Source organism: Rhinoderma darwinii, chromosome 10, assembly GCF_050947455.1.
Source record: "Rhinoderma darwinii isolate aRhiDar2 chromosome 10, aRhiDar2.hap1, whole genome shotgun sequence".
In the NCBI taxonomy this organism is placed as follows: domain Eukaryota; kingdom Metazoa; phylum Chordata; class Amphibia; order Anura; family Rhinodermatidae; genus Rhinoderma; species Rhinoderma darwinii.
In genome coordinates this window covers 39183571-39200386 of record NC_134696.1, presented here as the reverse complement: position 1 = coordinate 39200386, position 16816 = coordinate 39183571, and the positions used below count along the sequence as shown (strand labels likewise).

At 40.5% G+C, this 16816-nt stretch overlaps 1 protein-coding gene across 1 annotated transcript; it reads left to right on the top strand.

The window, feature by feature from the left end:
* The first annotated feature begins 13142 nt into the window (after positions 1-13142).
* LOC142661384 (uncharacterized) lies at positions 13143-16268 on the top strand. The gene is made up of 3 exons (XM_075838764.1): positions 13143-13976; positions 14790-14943; positions 15602-16268. Exons 1-3 carry the CDS (start codon positions 13799-13801, stop codon positions 16257-16259), a joined length of 990 nt encoding a protein of 329 aa, XP_075694879.1. The 5' UTR covers positions 13143-13798; the 3' UTR covers positions 16260-16268.
* Positions 16269-16816: the final 548 nt, after the last annotated feature.

The window sequence follows — 16816 nt, the reverse complement described above, 5'->3', positions numbered from 1 at the left end:
CAAACAGAGTGTCATAATGATGGCGGCTGCGCAAAAATCACGCAGCCACGCATCATATGGTGATGACGCACGGAGCTGTTAAGTGCCTTTTGTGCGCGCAAAACACCGTGTTATTTGAGCGCGCAAAACGCACACGCTCGTGTAAATCCAGCCTAAAGAAAAGACTGATATCAGCATCTCCTTTCTTTTGTGTCCACTACGGTGTTTAACTCAAGAAACGGAGCCAAAAACTGCCACAAAACCTACTTCAAAACAATCTGTTATCTTGACCTAAGAGTCCCGACATGTTGATTGTTTTTTGTTTTTTTTATATTTTATATTTATTAGGTAAATTATTGTGATACAAACACATTGGAGAGTAATACAAAATAATATTCCATACAATACCCTACAGATTCCCAACCCGCCCCACCCACCCGCCAGATCCAAGGAACAAAAAAATAAATAAATCCCTACACTTTACATCTATTCCAGACACCCAAAAGTTCCTCTTATTTACATAGTTGGTTCTGCTTTTTAGCTCTTATATTCTCATACATCTTGATTTTAACCGCTTCCCGACCGCCCACTGTATATTCACGTCGGCACTTGCTGGGCTCTGTGCAGCGCCGACGTGAATTCACGGTGGGTGTTAAAAGCGCGATCCGGGTGTCTCCGAGTAGCGCTGACACCCGGATCGCGCTGTTATCACCTGCCTCTGTTCCCGGAGATATGATCGGGACCTGATTAGTTCAGGTCCCGGTCATGTGATCGCAGGGAAAGTGTGTTGTAGCAACGAACTGGAAAGTTTGTTGCTATAACAAACTGGAAAGTTTGTTGCTACAACAAACTTTCCCGGGGACCGATTGCTGGTGCTGCAGTCGGTTATAAGGCAGAAGCGGGGGCCATATAACGGCCCCCGGGTCTGCCATGCACAGCAGCCTATGAGAACCAGCCGGAGGCCGGTTCTCATAAGCTTCCTGTTAGTGTGACTCTCAGCGTCACACTGACAGTTTATAATACGTTACACTACCTAGGTAGTGTAATGTATTATAGCAGCGATCAGTGCTGCAGGTCTTCAAGTAAAACAAGTAAAAAGTAAAAAATAAAGTAATAAAAAAGTTTTATAAAAGTGTAAAAACAAGTTATAAAAGTTACAAAAAAAAAGAATGCTTTTTTTCCTATAATAAGTCTTTTATTATAGGAAAAAAATGAAAATGTAAAAAAAAGTACACATATTTGGTATCACCGCGTTCGTAACGACCCAAACTATAAAACTATAATATTATTTTTCTCGCACGGTGAACACCGCAAAAAAAATAATTAAAAAACAATGTCAGAATCACTTTTTTTTGGTCATCAACCCTCCCAAAATATAGAATAAAAAGTGATCAAAAAGTCGCATGTACCCCAAAATAGTACCAATAAAAACTACAACCTGTCCCGCAAAAAACAAGCCCTTACACCGCTTTTTTGACGGAAAAATAAAAACGTTATGGCTCTCAGAATATGGGGACACAGAAAATAAATAATTTTATCAAAGTGATTTTATTGCGCAATCGCCACAAAACATAAAAAACCTATATACATATGGTATCGCCGTAATCGTACCGACCCGCAGAATAAAGTAAAATGTCATTTATACCGCACGGTGAATACTGTAAAAAAAAAAATACAAAAAACATTGTCAGAATTTATGTTTCTTTGTCACTTTGCTTCCAAAAAAATCTAATAATAAGTGATTAAAAAAAATCGCATGTTCCCTAAAATGGTACCAATGAAAACTACAGATTGTCCCGCAACAAATAAGCCCTCACACAGCTCCGTTGGAGAAAAAATAAAAAAGTTCTGGCTCTCAGAATATGGCGATGCAAAATGTGCAGAGTGTTCCAAAAGCGGATAAGATCGGGCGCCATTTATCAGTGCGACACCGGCCACATATCTGCGAATTATTATTTATGTACCCCATTATTATACCCTCTTATTATGCCCTGATGTACTCCGCACAGATTACATATGCCCCCCACATTATAAACCGAAATACCAGCAAAACCCCAGACAGAACAGTTACCAAGCAAAATCTGCGCTCCAAAAGCCAAATGGCGTTCCCTCCCTTCTGAGCCCCACAGCGTGCCCAAACACCAGCTTACGTCCACATATATGACATTTTATATCCGGGAGAACCCGCTCAACATTGTATGAGGTATTTGTCTTCAGTGGCACAAACTGGGCACAATATATTGTGCATTAAAATGGCACATCAGTGGAAAATTTTAATTTTCACTTTGCACCATCCGCTGCGCATTAACGCCTTGGCGCACCACGACTTAATAGCATGTCGTGGTGCGAGGGGTTATTTATGGAGCAGGCTCATGCGCTGTGTACGCTCCATATTCTGCAGGTGTCAGCTGTGTATTACAGCTGAAACCCGGGACTAACGGACAGGAACAGTGATCGCGCTGTTACAGGAGCCTGTAAAATGACATTATACTGCAATACATTAGTATTGCAGTGTATTGTACCAGCAACCTAATGATCGCTCGTTCCAGTCCCCTAAAGGGACTTTTGGGAGGTTTCCACTGTTTTGGTACCTCAGGGGCTTTGCATATGCGACATGACACCCGAAAACCATTCCAGCTAAATTTGAGCTCCAAAAGCCAAATATTGTTCCTTCCCTCCTGAGTCCTGCCGTGGGTCCAAACAGCAGTTTATTACCACATATGGCGTATTGCTGTAATCAGGACAAATTGCTTTACAAATTTTGGGGTAATTTTTCTCCTTTATTCATTGTAAAAATTAAACATTTCTATGTTTTTTCAGAAAAAAGTAGATTTTCATTTTCACGGCCTAATTCCACTAAATTCAGCAAAAAAACTGTGGGGTCAAAATTCTAACTATACCCCTAGAACAATTCCTTGAGGGGTGTAGTCTTCAAAATGGGGTCAGTTTTGGGGGGATTCCATGGTTTTGCTTACTCCAGGGCGTTGCAAACGCGACATGGAACTGAAAACCAATCCAGCAAAATCTGCGCTTCAAAATCTAAATGGCGCTCCTTCGCTTCTGAGCTCTGCCGTGGGTCCAAACAGCAGTTTAGTACCACACATGGGGTATTGGCGTAATCGGGAGAAGTAGCTTTACAAGTTCTGGGATGCTTTTTAATCTTTATTTCTTGCAAATATTATTTTTTTTATATTTTTTCAGAAAAAAAGTAGATTTTCACTTTCACAGACAAACTCCAATAAATATAGCAAAAAACCTGTGGGGTCAAGATGCTAACTATACCCCTAGATAAATTCCTTGAGGTGTGTAGTTTCCAAAACCGTCTCACTTTTGGGGGATTTCCATTGTTTTGGCACCACAAGACCTCTTCAAACCTGACATGGTGCCTAAAATATATTCTAAAAAAAGGAGGCCCCAAAATCCACTAGGTGCACCTTTGCATCGGAGGCCGGTATTTCTGTCCATTATCACACTAGAGCCACATGTGGGATAATATTGAGTTGCATTTCTCGGGTAAAACCTTCTGTGTTACAGAAAAAAATGTATTACAAATGAATTTCAGCAAAAAAAATAAAATTTGTAAATTTCACCTCTACTTTGCTTTAATTCCTGTGAAGCGCCTAATGGGTTAAGAAACTTTATGAATGCTATTTTGAATACTTTGAGGGGTGCAGTTTTTAATATGGGGTGATTTATGGGGTCTATCTAGTACATAAGGCCCTCAAAGCCACTTCAGAACTGAACTGGTCCCTGTAAAAATGGCCTTTTGAAATTTTCTTGAAAATTTGAGAAATTGCTGCTAAAGTTCTAAACGTTGTAACGTCCTAGAAAAATAAAATAATGTTCAAAAAACTATGCAAATATAAAGTAGACATATGGAATATATAAAATAGTAACTATTTTGTGTGCTATTACTATCTGTTTTACAAGCAGATACATTTAAAATGAGAAAAATCATAATTTTTGCAAATTTTCTCTAAATTTTGGTGTTTTTCACAAATAAGCAATGAATTTATTGACCAAATTTTTCCACTAACATAAAGTACAATATGTCACGAGAAAACAATCTCAGAATCGCTTGGATAGGCAAAAGCATTCCGGAGTTATTATCACATAAAGAGACACATGTCAGATTTGAGAAAATGGGGCTGGTCATGAAGGTCAAAATGAGCTCGGTCTTGGAAGGGTTAAGAACAATGTTTTTCCATTCCTGAAAAGAGGGGCGAGTCTGCCATCCATTTCCTTGCAATAACTTTTTTAGCGAACAGTAAAACTCTCAAAATGAGATGTATTTGCATTTGCAATACGCAGTACAATTTAAAGTGCCAACGGAGCGGATTTCAAGATCACCCGATCTAACTTGGATGCCACTTCTTAAATATCAAAGACCAATATGAATCAATAGCAGGGCACGCCCATACCATAAAACAAAAACTCTGCCACTGGATATTGGCATCTATGGCATTTTGCCTCCTTAATTAAACCCATTTTATACAGTGAGGCAGGAGAATAATATAAATGATGGGTAAGATTGAACTGAACCATAAGATTGTTTTCATAAAGCGAAGTCTCCTTCCCATTCTTATTCACATTATACATTTCTCCCGACTTAGGCCCCATGCACACGATCGTATTACCGTGGACCGTACTGCGGTCTGCGGTTTTACGGACCCATTCGGTTGTATTGGCCACGGATACCTTTCCATAGCGCTATGGATGGGTGTCCGTACCGGAGCACCGTGCCGGGAATTATAGAGCATGTCCTATTTTTCGTATTTTGTATGGGAGCACGGCCAAAAAATGCAGGCGGTCGTCAGCGGCCGGCCGTGCCCGCAACCGTGGGCTATGATTACGGGCACGGCCGTGTGCATGGGGCCTAATTGGACCTAAATCGCTATTTCAACCACTTTGACTTGTGAAAACAGTGTTTTGTGAGTTATAAACATATAATTATTTGATAAATACTTGACAGAAGCCCTCGCTGCATTCATCTCAAGAATACATTCTAAAGCAAAGTACTTATGAACTCTGAACAAAATTTTGTCCAGGGATTTAGTGCTTGCATGCCATAATTGATAATACCTATATCCAAATTTCTTATTTAACCCATACATGAATTGTAAATCCTCAAAAGGAATTATTTGTCCCTCTTTAAAAATATGTGACCTTCCCGTGTAATACCAATTCTTTCCCAAAAACTATACTCGGGAATTATCATACATTTTTATAATCACAGTTATTCCAAATCTGGGTAAAAGAAAATGCCCCTAATCCCAGACAACCTCTTGAAATCCGTCCAACTTTTAGTAAGGCACCATACACACGACCGTATATGTTATCCATAATTACGGACCCATTCTTTTCTATTGGCCACGGACCCCTTTCAGTATTTTTACGGATGGGTGTCCAAGCTGAAAAAATTATAGAACCTGTCCTATTCCTGTCCGTAATTACGGCACGGACTCTCCCATAGAAGCCTATGCGTGCTTCCGTAAATACGGACAGCTACGGATGTGCATCCGTAAACCGTCCGTAATTACGGAAGCGTTGCTATGCAACATGTTGGGGACAACATTTGCAGCCTCCCTCTTTTTTACGGATCTGTATATACGATCAAATATGGATGCAATACGGACCGTATTTACGGACACCCTTCCGTATATACGGCTAAGTTACGGATGACTACAGATCCGTATTTACAGACAATATTTCGGGATAGATGAAAATACAGTTGTGTGCATGGGGCCTAACCCTACATCCATGGGAGGGTTAAGCCTCCCTCACTTACCTTTATCCATAAGTACTTCTGTTTGATCCTAACCCTTTTCCTGCCCCCAAATAAGATCATTGGGAATTACTTCTATCAGCTTAAAGACCCTTCTATTGATCCATACCCGACAAGATGAGGAAGCATTTTCACAAGGGATATTCTATCGCTCCTCGAAGGCGGAGGTTTACTCCACATATGCACCTTAGCTCTAGTTTTTTAAATCAATGGCATAATATTTAAAGAGATATGATTTTCCAGATTACCATCTATGTTAATCTCCAGGTATTCAAAGTGATGTGGGGGACTCAAGGCAGATCATTTTCCGGAAAAATCATTATCTATTGCATCCAATGGTAGCAGAATAAATTTTCCCCAATTAATCGCTAATCCAGATGACGAACCAAATTGTATCACCTGAATGGCCCCCGGGACAGACCTCACTGCGTCGTTCAGGCATAATAAAACATAATTTGCATATAAAAGGATTTTGTTCCTCACCACTCCACAACCGAATCCAGAAATAGACTCATCCTCTCTTATTAGAATTGCCAAAAGTTCAATAAACATGGCTAACAAAAGCAGAGAAAGGGGACACCCCTGCCGAGTTCCTCTAAAGAGTTCAACAGAATGGGATAAGTCCCCACAGACACTGACTCTAGCAGTGGGAAAACTATACATCACCTTCACCACATCGATGAAATTACTTCCAATCACAAATTTTGCCACAACCCTCCAGAGAAAAACCCACTCCAATGCCCACGTGGTCTTGTGGGTAAAACTGCTGTTTACCTGCAAAACCTACTGGCCATTAACAATCAATTTAAGATCCGCGCCAAACAGCATGTCAGAGCTGTTTTCGGCCGCCTGGCTGCAAGTTCCGTTTGTCCTTATCCTTAGGAGTACTTGGTCTCTACAGTTCTTGATCATTAATGGGGAAGAAAGGGAAGGAAGACCCTCACAGATAGACTTTGGAGAAGTTTTTGTTTTTATTTTTTTGAGTGGAGGTTTAGGAGATATTTTTGTATTTTTTTTGCCTTGATGACAAAGGCTGATGGTGATAAAGGCTGGAACTTGACATGTCGCCTCTATACCGGCTCTTCTTCCAGAGGCGCTTTTGATTTTCTTTTTATCCAGCAGATGTAGATGCTAAAAAGAAGAAAAATGAATATCAGTTATTCGATATCTGCTATTTACATGTGAACTCTGAACTCTACTATCCTGAACATAGGTGGAGTGTGTGCAGATGTCCCCTGGTGTGTTCTCTGTACTTCACCTGCTTATCAGTCTCCTGAAAATATCATCTCATCCCTATGTAGTGCATTGACTTCAGTAACTTTAATAGGTTCTGGCAAGTTTCTGTTTTTACTGGGTAAAACAGTGTTGCAGATTATACTATTCTACCTGTCAGGAGCAAAGGAAATCTGACGGGACAGAAGCTAACAAGCCAATTACTGGCTCTCATATGCCATACAATGTAGGTTTAATAAAATAAATAAATATATGCCAGTGTGAACAGAACCAAAATCTTAAGAACGGCATCATATTTAAGTAGTAAAAGTACTGCATCTCCTGATCAATTATTCATGTAGACAACCTGACAAGATTTGTTCAGCTCAGCTACATGTACATAAGTAATGGTTGTTTTTTACATACCCTATGCCAGCAATTATCATGATGGTAACGATGGTGGGTACAGATATCGCTATGAAGACTTTACTGTTGATTTTTAATGTCTTCTGAAATACCGTCTCAGGCGCTGTGATGTCAAGCACGTCAGGCAGTGTGGGACGAGGCTGGTATACCGCTGTTGTTCTCGTTGATCCACTGAGAACTAAATAAAAAATAGTTCATTTTATCAGTATCAAGGGAGGAAAGAAATTGCATTTTAGGTGATTTTAAGACAGAAATAATAATAAAGATATAATATATCAGGACATCACAATTATCTCTCCTCATTATAGTTCATAATAAACTCTTACCATAAAAATGTAGAATTATAAGGGACAGCACCGTCACTAGAGAACTATCTACAAAATACAGTGCGCTGGAGATGAAAGGATGAGCCAAGTGGCAAACTGCTACATCCAATATTCCTACCGGGGAAATCCATCCCTCATATATCAGCGTAGGCCGTCTATGTATTACAGTTCCGCATAGTGGCGGTGATAATATGCACTTACCTCTCACATTATACACAAGGTGGCTGACTGGCACACCGGATTGCAGCATGGTGGTACACTGGTAAACACCGGACTCGTGCATCTGTACGCCCATGATTTTTAAAAAGCTGTCCTCGGTGACTTTTGGTTCATTTTCACCGGGCTGAAAAGATAATATGGACAATTGTTAGAACCTTCTATGTCTCAATTATTTATATCAATGTCATTATCACTGGGGGAGAAACAAACGCCTTGACTTGATGGCCGTATGTACAATGATATCAGGCACTTTCCTGGTTACTTTATCAAAAATCTCCCATTTTACCCTCATTCCCTTAGAAATACGTAAAATATTTACCATGATGAACACATTTTTATAGGGCTCCTGCAGCCTGGCATGCCACATAAAGTTACAGTCTAGATATAGATCTTCATCCTCTGTAACTTGCATAAATATTTCTAGACAAAAAGAAAGTGTTAGAGTGTTAGTTATGTATCTACTCGGCCCCTGCGCTGTACACTACATTGTAACTCACAGTCACTGATATTATTATACCATCTACTTACGTCCACAGTTTATCGTCTCGGCAATGTAAGCTTTTTGATTTTTGCATGGAGAGCAGAAAAGTCCAGTTTTCAAATCTGATAAAAGAAGAAAAATATCAAATATGAGTGTTTTATAAGATTTCTTTAGAATAAATATCATAATCATGTGTTGACGTGTATCCCCTGTCACATGGAGAAAACACAGGCTGCCACAAATGGCGCTCCTATTCTACTAGTGGCTCCTGCAGGATTATCATTGGACAGAATCACATCAATCTAAATTTCCTTCTGGTTCAGTAAATCAGATTTTCCGGCATGAACTATGGATTATTGGAAGTGTTCTGCATATTTACAGAGTGGACAGTGAGCGCTTTGTGTCCGGTGTTTATTACTAATTTAATATATGGATTTATATAAAGGAATAAAAGCCGCTACTTACCAGAGCATCCACTCTCGGTGCACACACAGCTGCATCTATCCATGTTTTCTGTGAAGAGAGGAAAGTATTTTACTACAACTCTCATCATCCAGTCAGGAGAAGATTGTCATTACAATGCCCTCAACCCAGTAACACATACAGTGAGTGTCTCCCTAATCAGTGCCAGCGACAGTGCCCTTTATATAGCCCCCCGTACATAGTGACAACCACAATAACCTCCCAAATTACAGCAGCCTCTGTTTACTTACTTCACGTTCTCTACAGTGCTGCCCGCTCTCATAGTTATATGTAAGTAACCAGTCAGCGGCCGCTTACATGTAACTTTTTTATCCTCTGCGGGGGGAGGTGTGCAGCGTCTATATAGTGCTGTCATCCATGTATAATAGAGGTGTTCTGACAACACCATAAATATATAATATAAATATATTTTCCATACACATGAACGGTAAGTCACAATTCACACATATTATATTAACAATAATCCCAGTTCCTCTGGCCAATGAATAAAACTCATACTATACCTTGATTTTTTGGATGGCCCCCGGCGCAGACAACATTTTCCTCGTCACAGGTCTTACAATTGGTGTACGTTTGCACCATTATACCTGGGGAAATACACTTGTTTTAAAAACGTACAATGTTATAGAAAATATCAAAAACAAATAAAAAGTATAAGATGTACTTACCACAGCTGTCTTCACCTGAGAAATAAAGAAAAAAAAGAACTTGTTACTTAATGTTGTCGTTGTCAGACTCATAAACATTGAACTTATAAATTTCCATTGAAATCTCTGAGCTGCCCCAGTAGAGTCCGGGTCCTATATAGAGCCCAGCAGCTCCTAGAACTGACATCCACAGCAGCCAATCAGATTCCTGCTGTCATGTGTCCAGTGTAGGGTAGAAAATAAAAGCAGTGATGTGATTGGTGGCTATGGGGAAGACCTGCAGTTTCTGCCTGCACCAGTATTTCTACATGAGGCGCAGGCGTCTAGTACAGTCACATGTAATAATGTTGCAGCATGTTATGGGGTAATAATATATCTAGAAGAACTCACCTTTTTTATTTGGGCATCTCCCTAAAAGTGAAAGAAATGCAAAATCACTAATTATAAAAAAAATGGCACTGAAAGCGCAGCGTATAGTATAGGTTCACATATATACATTACAGAACTGCACAAAGTTCTCAATATTATATTTTTAGCAAATTTGCTCCTGTCTGTCAATAGAATGTCGACTGCTACACTGACAAGGAGAAGTAACAGAAAAAAAGTCACTTGTGACAATCTAAGAAACAGTAAGGTTTCTTACTATTTGAATTCGATACCCATCCTCTGCCAGGTCCGGTGGCGCACTTACCATAGACGCAGACCACGGCCACTCCTATGGGGCCCGAAGTTAGAAGGGAGCCCGACTATTGGCTTCCTGACATAGATTTGTATACCTTTCATTGAGTTTAATTGTATCTGGATACATTTATATGCACTGAGCTCCCTCTAGTGGTGGCTGCAGACAGACAGTTTTATAATGCACAGTGTGAAGGGAAGCAGGGGATTTATCAATGTACATTTGTAAGTTGCCTGGTGTAAATATGAAAAATATGGTGTTCAGACTGAGCTTTATAGTCATGAAGTTTCTGTTTCCACAAGTAAAAGGTTCGACGTGACGTTTTTTAACTTAACTCAGATACGTCAACAGGGAGTGCACCCCAATCTGTTACACGCTGCACCGGGGAGAGACACTGGCACACCGCATCAGTATTACCAGAGCTCCCACTATATAGATCTGTCATCTCCGGGTGGATAAACTGGCATCACTAGCTAGACATGAATGTTTCACTTACTTTCCTGAGACTCCTGGGCTATCACCTTCAGCTTTTCTTTAAGTTGTTTAAATTGATGTATAATTATATGAAGAAGCTGGACATCTAGAATAAATGAAGAGAAATAATAATGGCAGCTAATTCCCCAATCTATTAGTCTGGGCCCCCAAAACAAAGGTCATTTTTATTTTACATTAATAAGAGAAGCAAAATATAATATTTACCTTTAAAATCTATTGCCTCGATGATATCAACCGATTTTTTATACTCCGAAACGATGTCGGAAATAGCATAGTCATCTGGAATGGAAACACCAGAGATACAATCATTATCTATATATCATCATTCAAATTATAATAATAATAGTAGTAATAATAATAATAATAATAGTAGTAATAATAATAATAGTAGTAATAATAATAGTAATAACAATAATAATAATAGTAGTAATAATAATAATAATAGTAATAACAATAATAATAATAGTAGTAATAATAATAATAATAATAGTAATAACAATAAAAATAATAATAGTAATAATAATAGTAATAACAATAATAATAATAGTAATAATAATAATAATAATAATAGTTATAGTAATAATAATAGTAATAATAATAGTAATAATATTAATAATAATAATAGTAATAATAATAATAGTAGTAATAATAATAATAGTAGTAATAATAATAGTAATACTAATAAGACAATTACCCAGCATCTCGACTTCATCCTCCAGGTAATTTAGGATCTCTTTTTCGGCAATTTTAGAAAACCGCCTGATGGTCACATAGGCCTCTGTGCTTTCATCCACTTGGCTTCTGATAAAAGTATGATATTTTGCCATAGCCATTTTCCCTCTTGCGTCGCATTCGATGCAGCAGAGGGATCTTGTGATGAAGCAAGATGTTAGCAGAAGTAGAAGGCCAATCATGATCTGGTAAGAACCAAACTTTTGGAAATAAATCGCTTCTAGTAGCCACTAGTCGCTATAAATCGCAAAATACAGTACTATGTCCCACGGAGAAGACAACAGCACTGATACATTTGACAACATCAGGCACTGCCTTATCGGAAAATGTCTTTGTGACATCACTATGGAACCCGAGATGTCATAAAGAATATGCAAATTATCTCTGTGACCTATGAGCTATCAGAAAGACTAGGGGGAAAAATTGTATTATGACATCATCCCATAACATACGCAAATGATGCTCTGGACTCATGAGATATTAGAAGAATTGAATAGTATGTTTACCTTTAACCCCTTAAGGACACGGCCAATTTTGGCCTTGAGGACCGGACTATTTTTTTTATATTTCCCTCTTTGTATCCCGGCGCTTATAACTTTTTCATTTTTTTGTCCGACGTAGCTGTATGAGACTTTGATTTTTGCGGGACAAGTTGTACTTTATGTAGATACCATGGTTTTGGTACATTTACATTATCGTTTAATTTCTATACATTTTTATTTTTGGCAAAAACTTTATTTTGTTTTTACACCTTACACCAATCATCATAAATAACATTATACATTTATTGTACAGGTTGTTACGGACATGGCGATACCAAATATGCATATATTATTTAATGTCTTGGGACTTATATTTTGAAAAGTTTATTTATTGTAAAGAATGTGTATTTCTGTGTATTTTTGAAACAATTTTTTTATTAATTGAACTTTTGTTTTTTAATCCCATAAAGGGATTTTTCATTTCGATTATTGAACTTTAATGTACTGGCATATATCTACCTAAGTATGCCCTGACAACAGGAAATATGGTCAGACAGCCCCGGGGTCCATCAATGGACCCTGGGCTGTCTGCCCATACCAGGTATAGCCATTGATCGCGTCACAGGGATTTCCTGTGATGCGACCAAAGGGGAGACCCCCTTCTCACTTTAGATTTGAATGCTGCCGCAATCAGCTTTGATCGCGGCATTCAAGGGGTTAACGGCAGAGAGAAGAGGTTTCTCTTCTCTCCGCCGGTAGAGCTGGGCTGCGACTGTGTATTATAGACATTACAGCTGCTGTCCAGCTCATCGTGGCGCGCGGACACTGGCTGTCACACAGGATGAGAATACTCATCCTAATGTGCCAAGTACCCGCCGCTCAGGACGAGTATTCTTGACCTGTGTCGGCAACCGGTTAACCCCTTAAGGACTGAGACATTTCTATATTTTTCATTTTAGTTTTTCACTCCCCGCCTTCCAAGAGTCATAACTTTTTATTTTTCTGTTAATAGAGTGCAGTGAGGGCTTATTTTTTGCGGGGGGAGATGTCGCTTCTAATGCCACCATTTAAAGTACCATAGTACTGGGAAACTGATAAAAAATTATTTGCTTGCTGAAATTGGCTTGGTGTTTTAGGCTACATGCACACGTTGAGTAATTTGGTGCAGAAAATCTGCATCAAAACCGCAAGTAAATGCAGGTAATTCTGCAGCTAAAAGCCGCACCTAACGCTTTTTGATGCGTTTTCAGGTGCAGAAAAGAAAGACTCCCCCCATAAATTATCAACTAGGCAACTCCAAAATATGTATCAACTGCGCAAAAGAAAAAGAGTTTGTAGCCAGATGTATATATACAAAATAAATATTTTTATTAACATGTATTAACCAACAATTTAAAAACAGGATTACTGAAAGGAAAAAGACCCTAGTAAAAAAGGTTGGGAGCGGTTACTGATGTATTTTACATTTGAGATGAGTAATAGCAAAGCTGACAGCTTTGCTATTAGGCCCCATGCACACGACCGTGTTTTTGCGTCCGCAATTCCCCCGCAAATCCACGGGAGAATTGCGGCCCCATTCATTTCTATGGGCCCATACACACTATCCGTGTTTTCACGGGTCTCCGCATGTCCGCAAATCCGTGCCGCAGAAACTCAGGACATGTCTTATTACGGGCCGCAAATTCGATGCGGACATGCCAATAGAAGTCAATGGGCCCGTGGAAATTGCGGATACACCTCCGTGTGTCATCCGCAGTTTGCGGATTTGCGGAAGTGTTGCTAGGCGACGACCGGGAATGAGTTCCGTCGTCGTGAAGGCTGGAGACAGTGCAGGAAAGCAGCAGAGAGCAGCATGGCTTCAATTAGCGTGGAGAAACTAATCATCCTGGTCCAGCACAAGCCCTGTCTATGGAATAAGCGCCTTGAAGAGTATGCTGACAGGAATCTGAAAGATCTGGCCTGGCAGGAGGTCTGCAGTGAGGTGCATCCTGAGTGGGAGAAGGCAACGAACGTGCAAAAGAAACGCATGGGTAAGTTTCACACCTTGATGCGGTTTCTGAGTACTCCTGTCATGTCATGTCATAATGAAATGCCTGAAGTTTTGATTGGTGGGGGTTGGATCACTGAAACACCCACCAATCTCTGAAATGAAGCTGCAGAAGTGCACGTGAGATTGTGGGGGTCTCATGGCTCGGACCACCACCGATCAAAACGTGACATGTCACTATGAGGGTATGTTCACACACACTAATTACGGCCGTAATTCGGGGGTTTTTTGCCCTGAAGTACGTCCGCTAAATACGCCGCAGTAGCGTGGACAAACATCTGCCCATTGAAAGCAATGGGCTGACGTTTGTGTGTTCAAGCGTGGTGTATATTTAACCGCCGCTGTCAAATTACGGCGCGTAAATATACGCCCGCGTCAAAGAAGTGACCTGTCACTTATTGTGCCGTAATTGGAGACGTTATTCATTGACTCCAATTAAAAGCAGCGCCAATTACGCCCATTCAAGCACCTGCACATGCCTTTACGGCTGAAATTACGTGGATGCTTTCTCCTGAACACATCAACGTAATTTCAGCCGTTCAGCTGTCGTGTGGGCACGGGCAGACGTGGTTGAATTGATGTTGAATTAAATGAGAAAACAGAAAACTGTGGCAAGTACGCAGTCGTTTCTGCAACGTCTCAATTACCTGTCAAATATGCAAATGTTGGTGCAGATTTGTTGCGTAAACGCCCCAAATCTGCACCAACATTTTCAGCAAAAAAACAACATTTACTTAGATCTAGTAATGTACACTTCAAATATGTTGATCTGTGATTGTTTTATTTTATATCATAGTTGAATACGTGAAAACACGATGGAACACATGCCGTGACCAATTTAAGCGTGAGCTGAATGACAAGGGGAAGAGCGGAGACGGACGACAGAAAAAAAGACCATACCTGTACACAAAACAGCTGTCGTTCCTTCTGGATGTCATGCAGGTTGGCCCGTAAGTATTGCTTATATACTTTGATCATTGTAGTCTGGCCATGTAGTCAGTGGCGTAACTACCGCCGTAGCAGCCGTAGCGACTGCTACGGGGACCGCGGCATGAGGGGGCTCCACCATGTCCGGAGGCTCCGCTAGCAGCCGCTATGGCTGCTACAGCGGGACGCCACTGAACACTTTTATGGGGGGGGGAGGGGGGCCTGTATGGCGTTAGCGCCATACAGCCCCCTCTGTAGATAACGCCATACAGTCCCCCTATAGATAACGCCATACAGTCCCCCGGTAGATAATGCCATACAGTGTACAGTGGGGCGCTATATGGCGTTATCTACAGGGGTGGGGGGGTGCTGGAAAAAAGGCACTATCTACAAGTGGGGGGGGTTGTGTGACACCCAGTGTAGGGTGGGCCCCAGTCAAAAGTTTGCTAGGTGGCCCAGTCTTTCCTAGTTACGCCCCTGCATGTAGTGATGCATGTGAGTATGTTAAAAGAGTACGTATTGTTGGTGTGACCAATTATACGGTCTATTCAAGCACATAATTCCCTCTAGGCAGCCCATCGGATAAGCTGCATATGTTTACATAGTGTATTTGCCCTGCTGTAGACATGACGTTAAATTACTACGTAAATTCCCTAACATTATGTTTTCATTTTCCAACAGAACCAAGGATAATCTGGAGGCAGAAGACTCTGATGCCACTCAAATAGAAGAGGCTGACGTCGGTTTGGGGATTGCTAGGTCCACTTCCACTCCAGTGCCTGCTGAAAATACAGCAGAGGATAATCCAGTCTGTGCCACGGAACCGGAAGACGAAATTATACCCCGAGGTAAACGCCGACGTTCTGCCAATAAAGGTCCAACATGTACAGAGCCAAGGCAGGCGGTCGACTTGCGGGTTTTAGAACACCTGGAGAAAAGAGCGACAGAAACCGAAGAGGGCACCTTCTGTCGCGCTCTTTCAAATATTCTAAAAAGAGTGCCAATTGAGAGGCAGATCAGGTGCCAAACAGCCCTAATGGAAGTGGTCGAAATTTTTGCCACACATCCTGACCCACGTGAAATCCATCATGCCATAGAGTTTCATAGGCGGGGGTGTGATGGAAGCACCTTCCGCTCTGTCCCTCCAGCACCTGCAGCAACCGCTCAAACCAGCCAGCAGCCACCATATCAAGCATCAATGCCACTGTTCAGTGAAGATCGTCCAGGGTATGGCATGCCAGGACCTTCTCAACAGCAGTATCGGCACATGCAGCAGGGGGAGGCTGTTCCACGACCCCATCATGACCCTGCACCTTCTCAATCATTTTACAATTTATAATTTTGTAATATTATATCGTTTTGTTTTTGTTTGATGACACTGTTTTGTGCAAAGAATAAAAGAAGTTTATAGTTAATTATGTGTTTGTATTTATTATTATTGAAAAACATAATGAGGTATTGGTTTGCATTTCTGCCGAATGCAAAGAATCACATTTTTTTTTTTTTAATTTAATAAAAATTTTTTAAAAAAACCGACAGAAATACATTAGCTCGCAACCCGCGTCAAGGGTCCTCATTCTCTTGCGAGTCCCTACTCTACTACTGCAACTTTAACTACTAAAACATTTGTAACATAAACAGGAAATACAACAGTCCCTCTCAAATTTTAATTTGGCAGACGAAGCACATCCCTTTGCCAAGGAACTGCTCCCTCAGGTGATACAAAATAGTCTGTATACAAATTACGGACTGCCAGTCCAGACACTCCAGGTCTTCCATGTTGTGTGTAGTCCAAAGCGATGGAATTAGTTGAGAAATGGTTCAGCTCTGCGTCCACTGCCGACTCATGAATCCTCAGAAAATTGTGGAGAACAACACACGCTTGGATAACCTTTG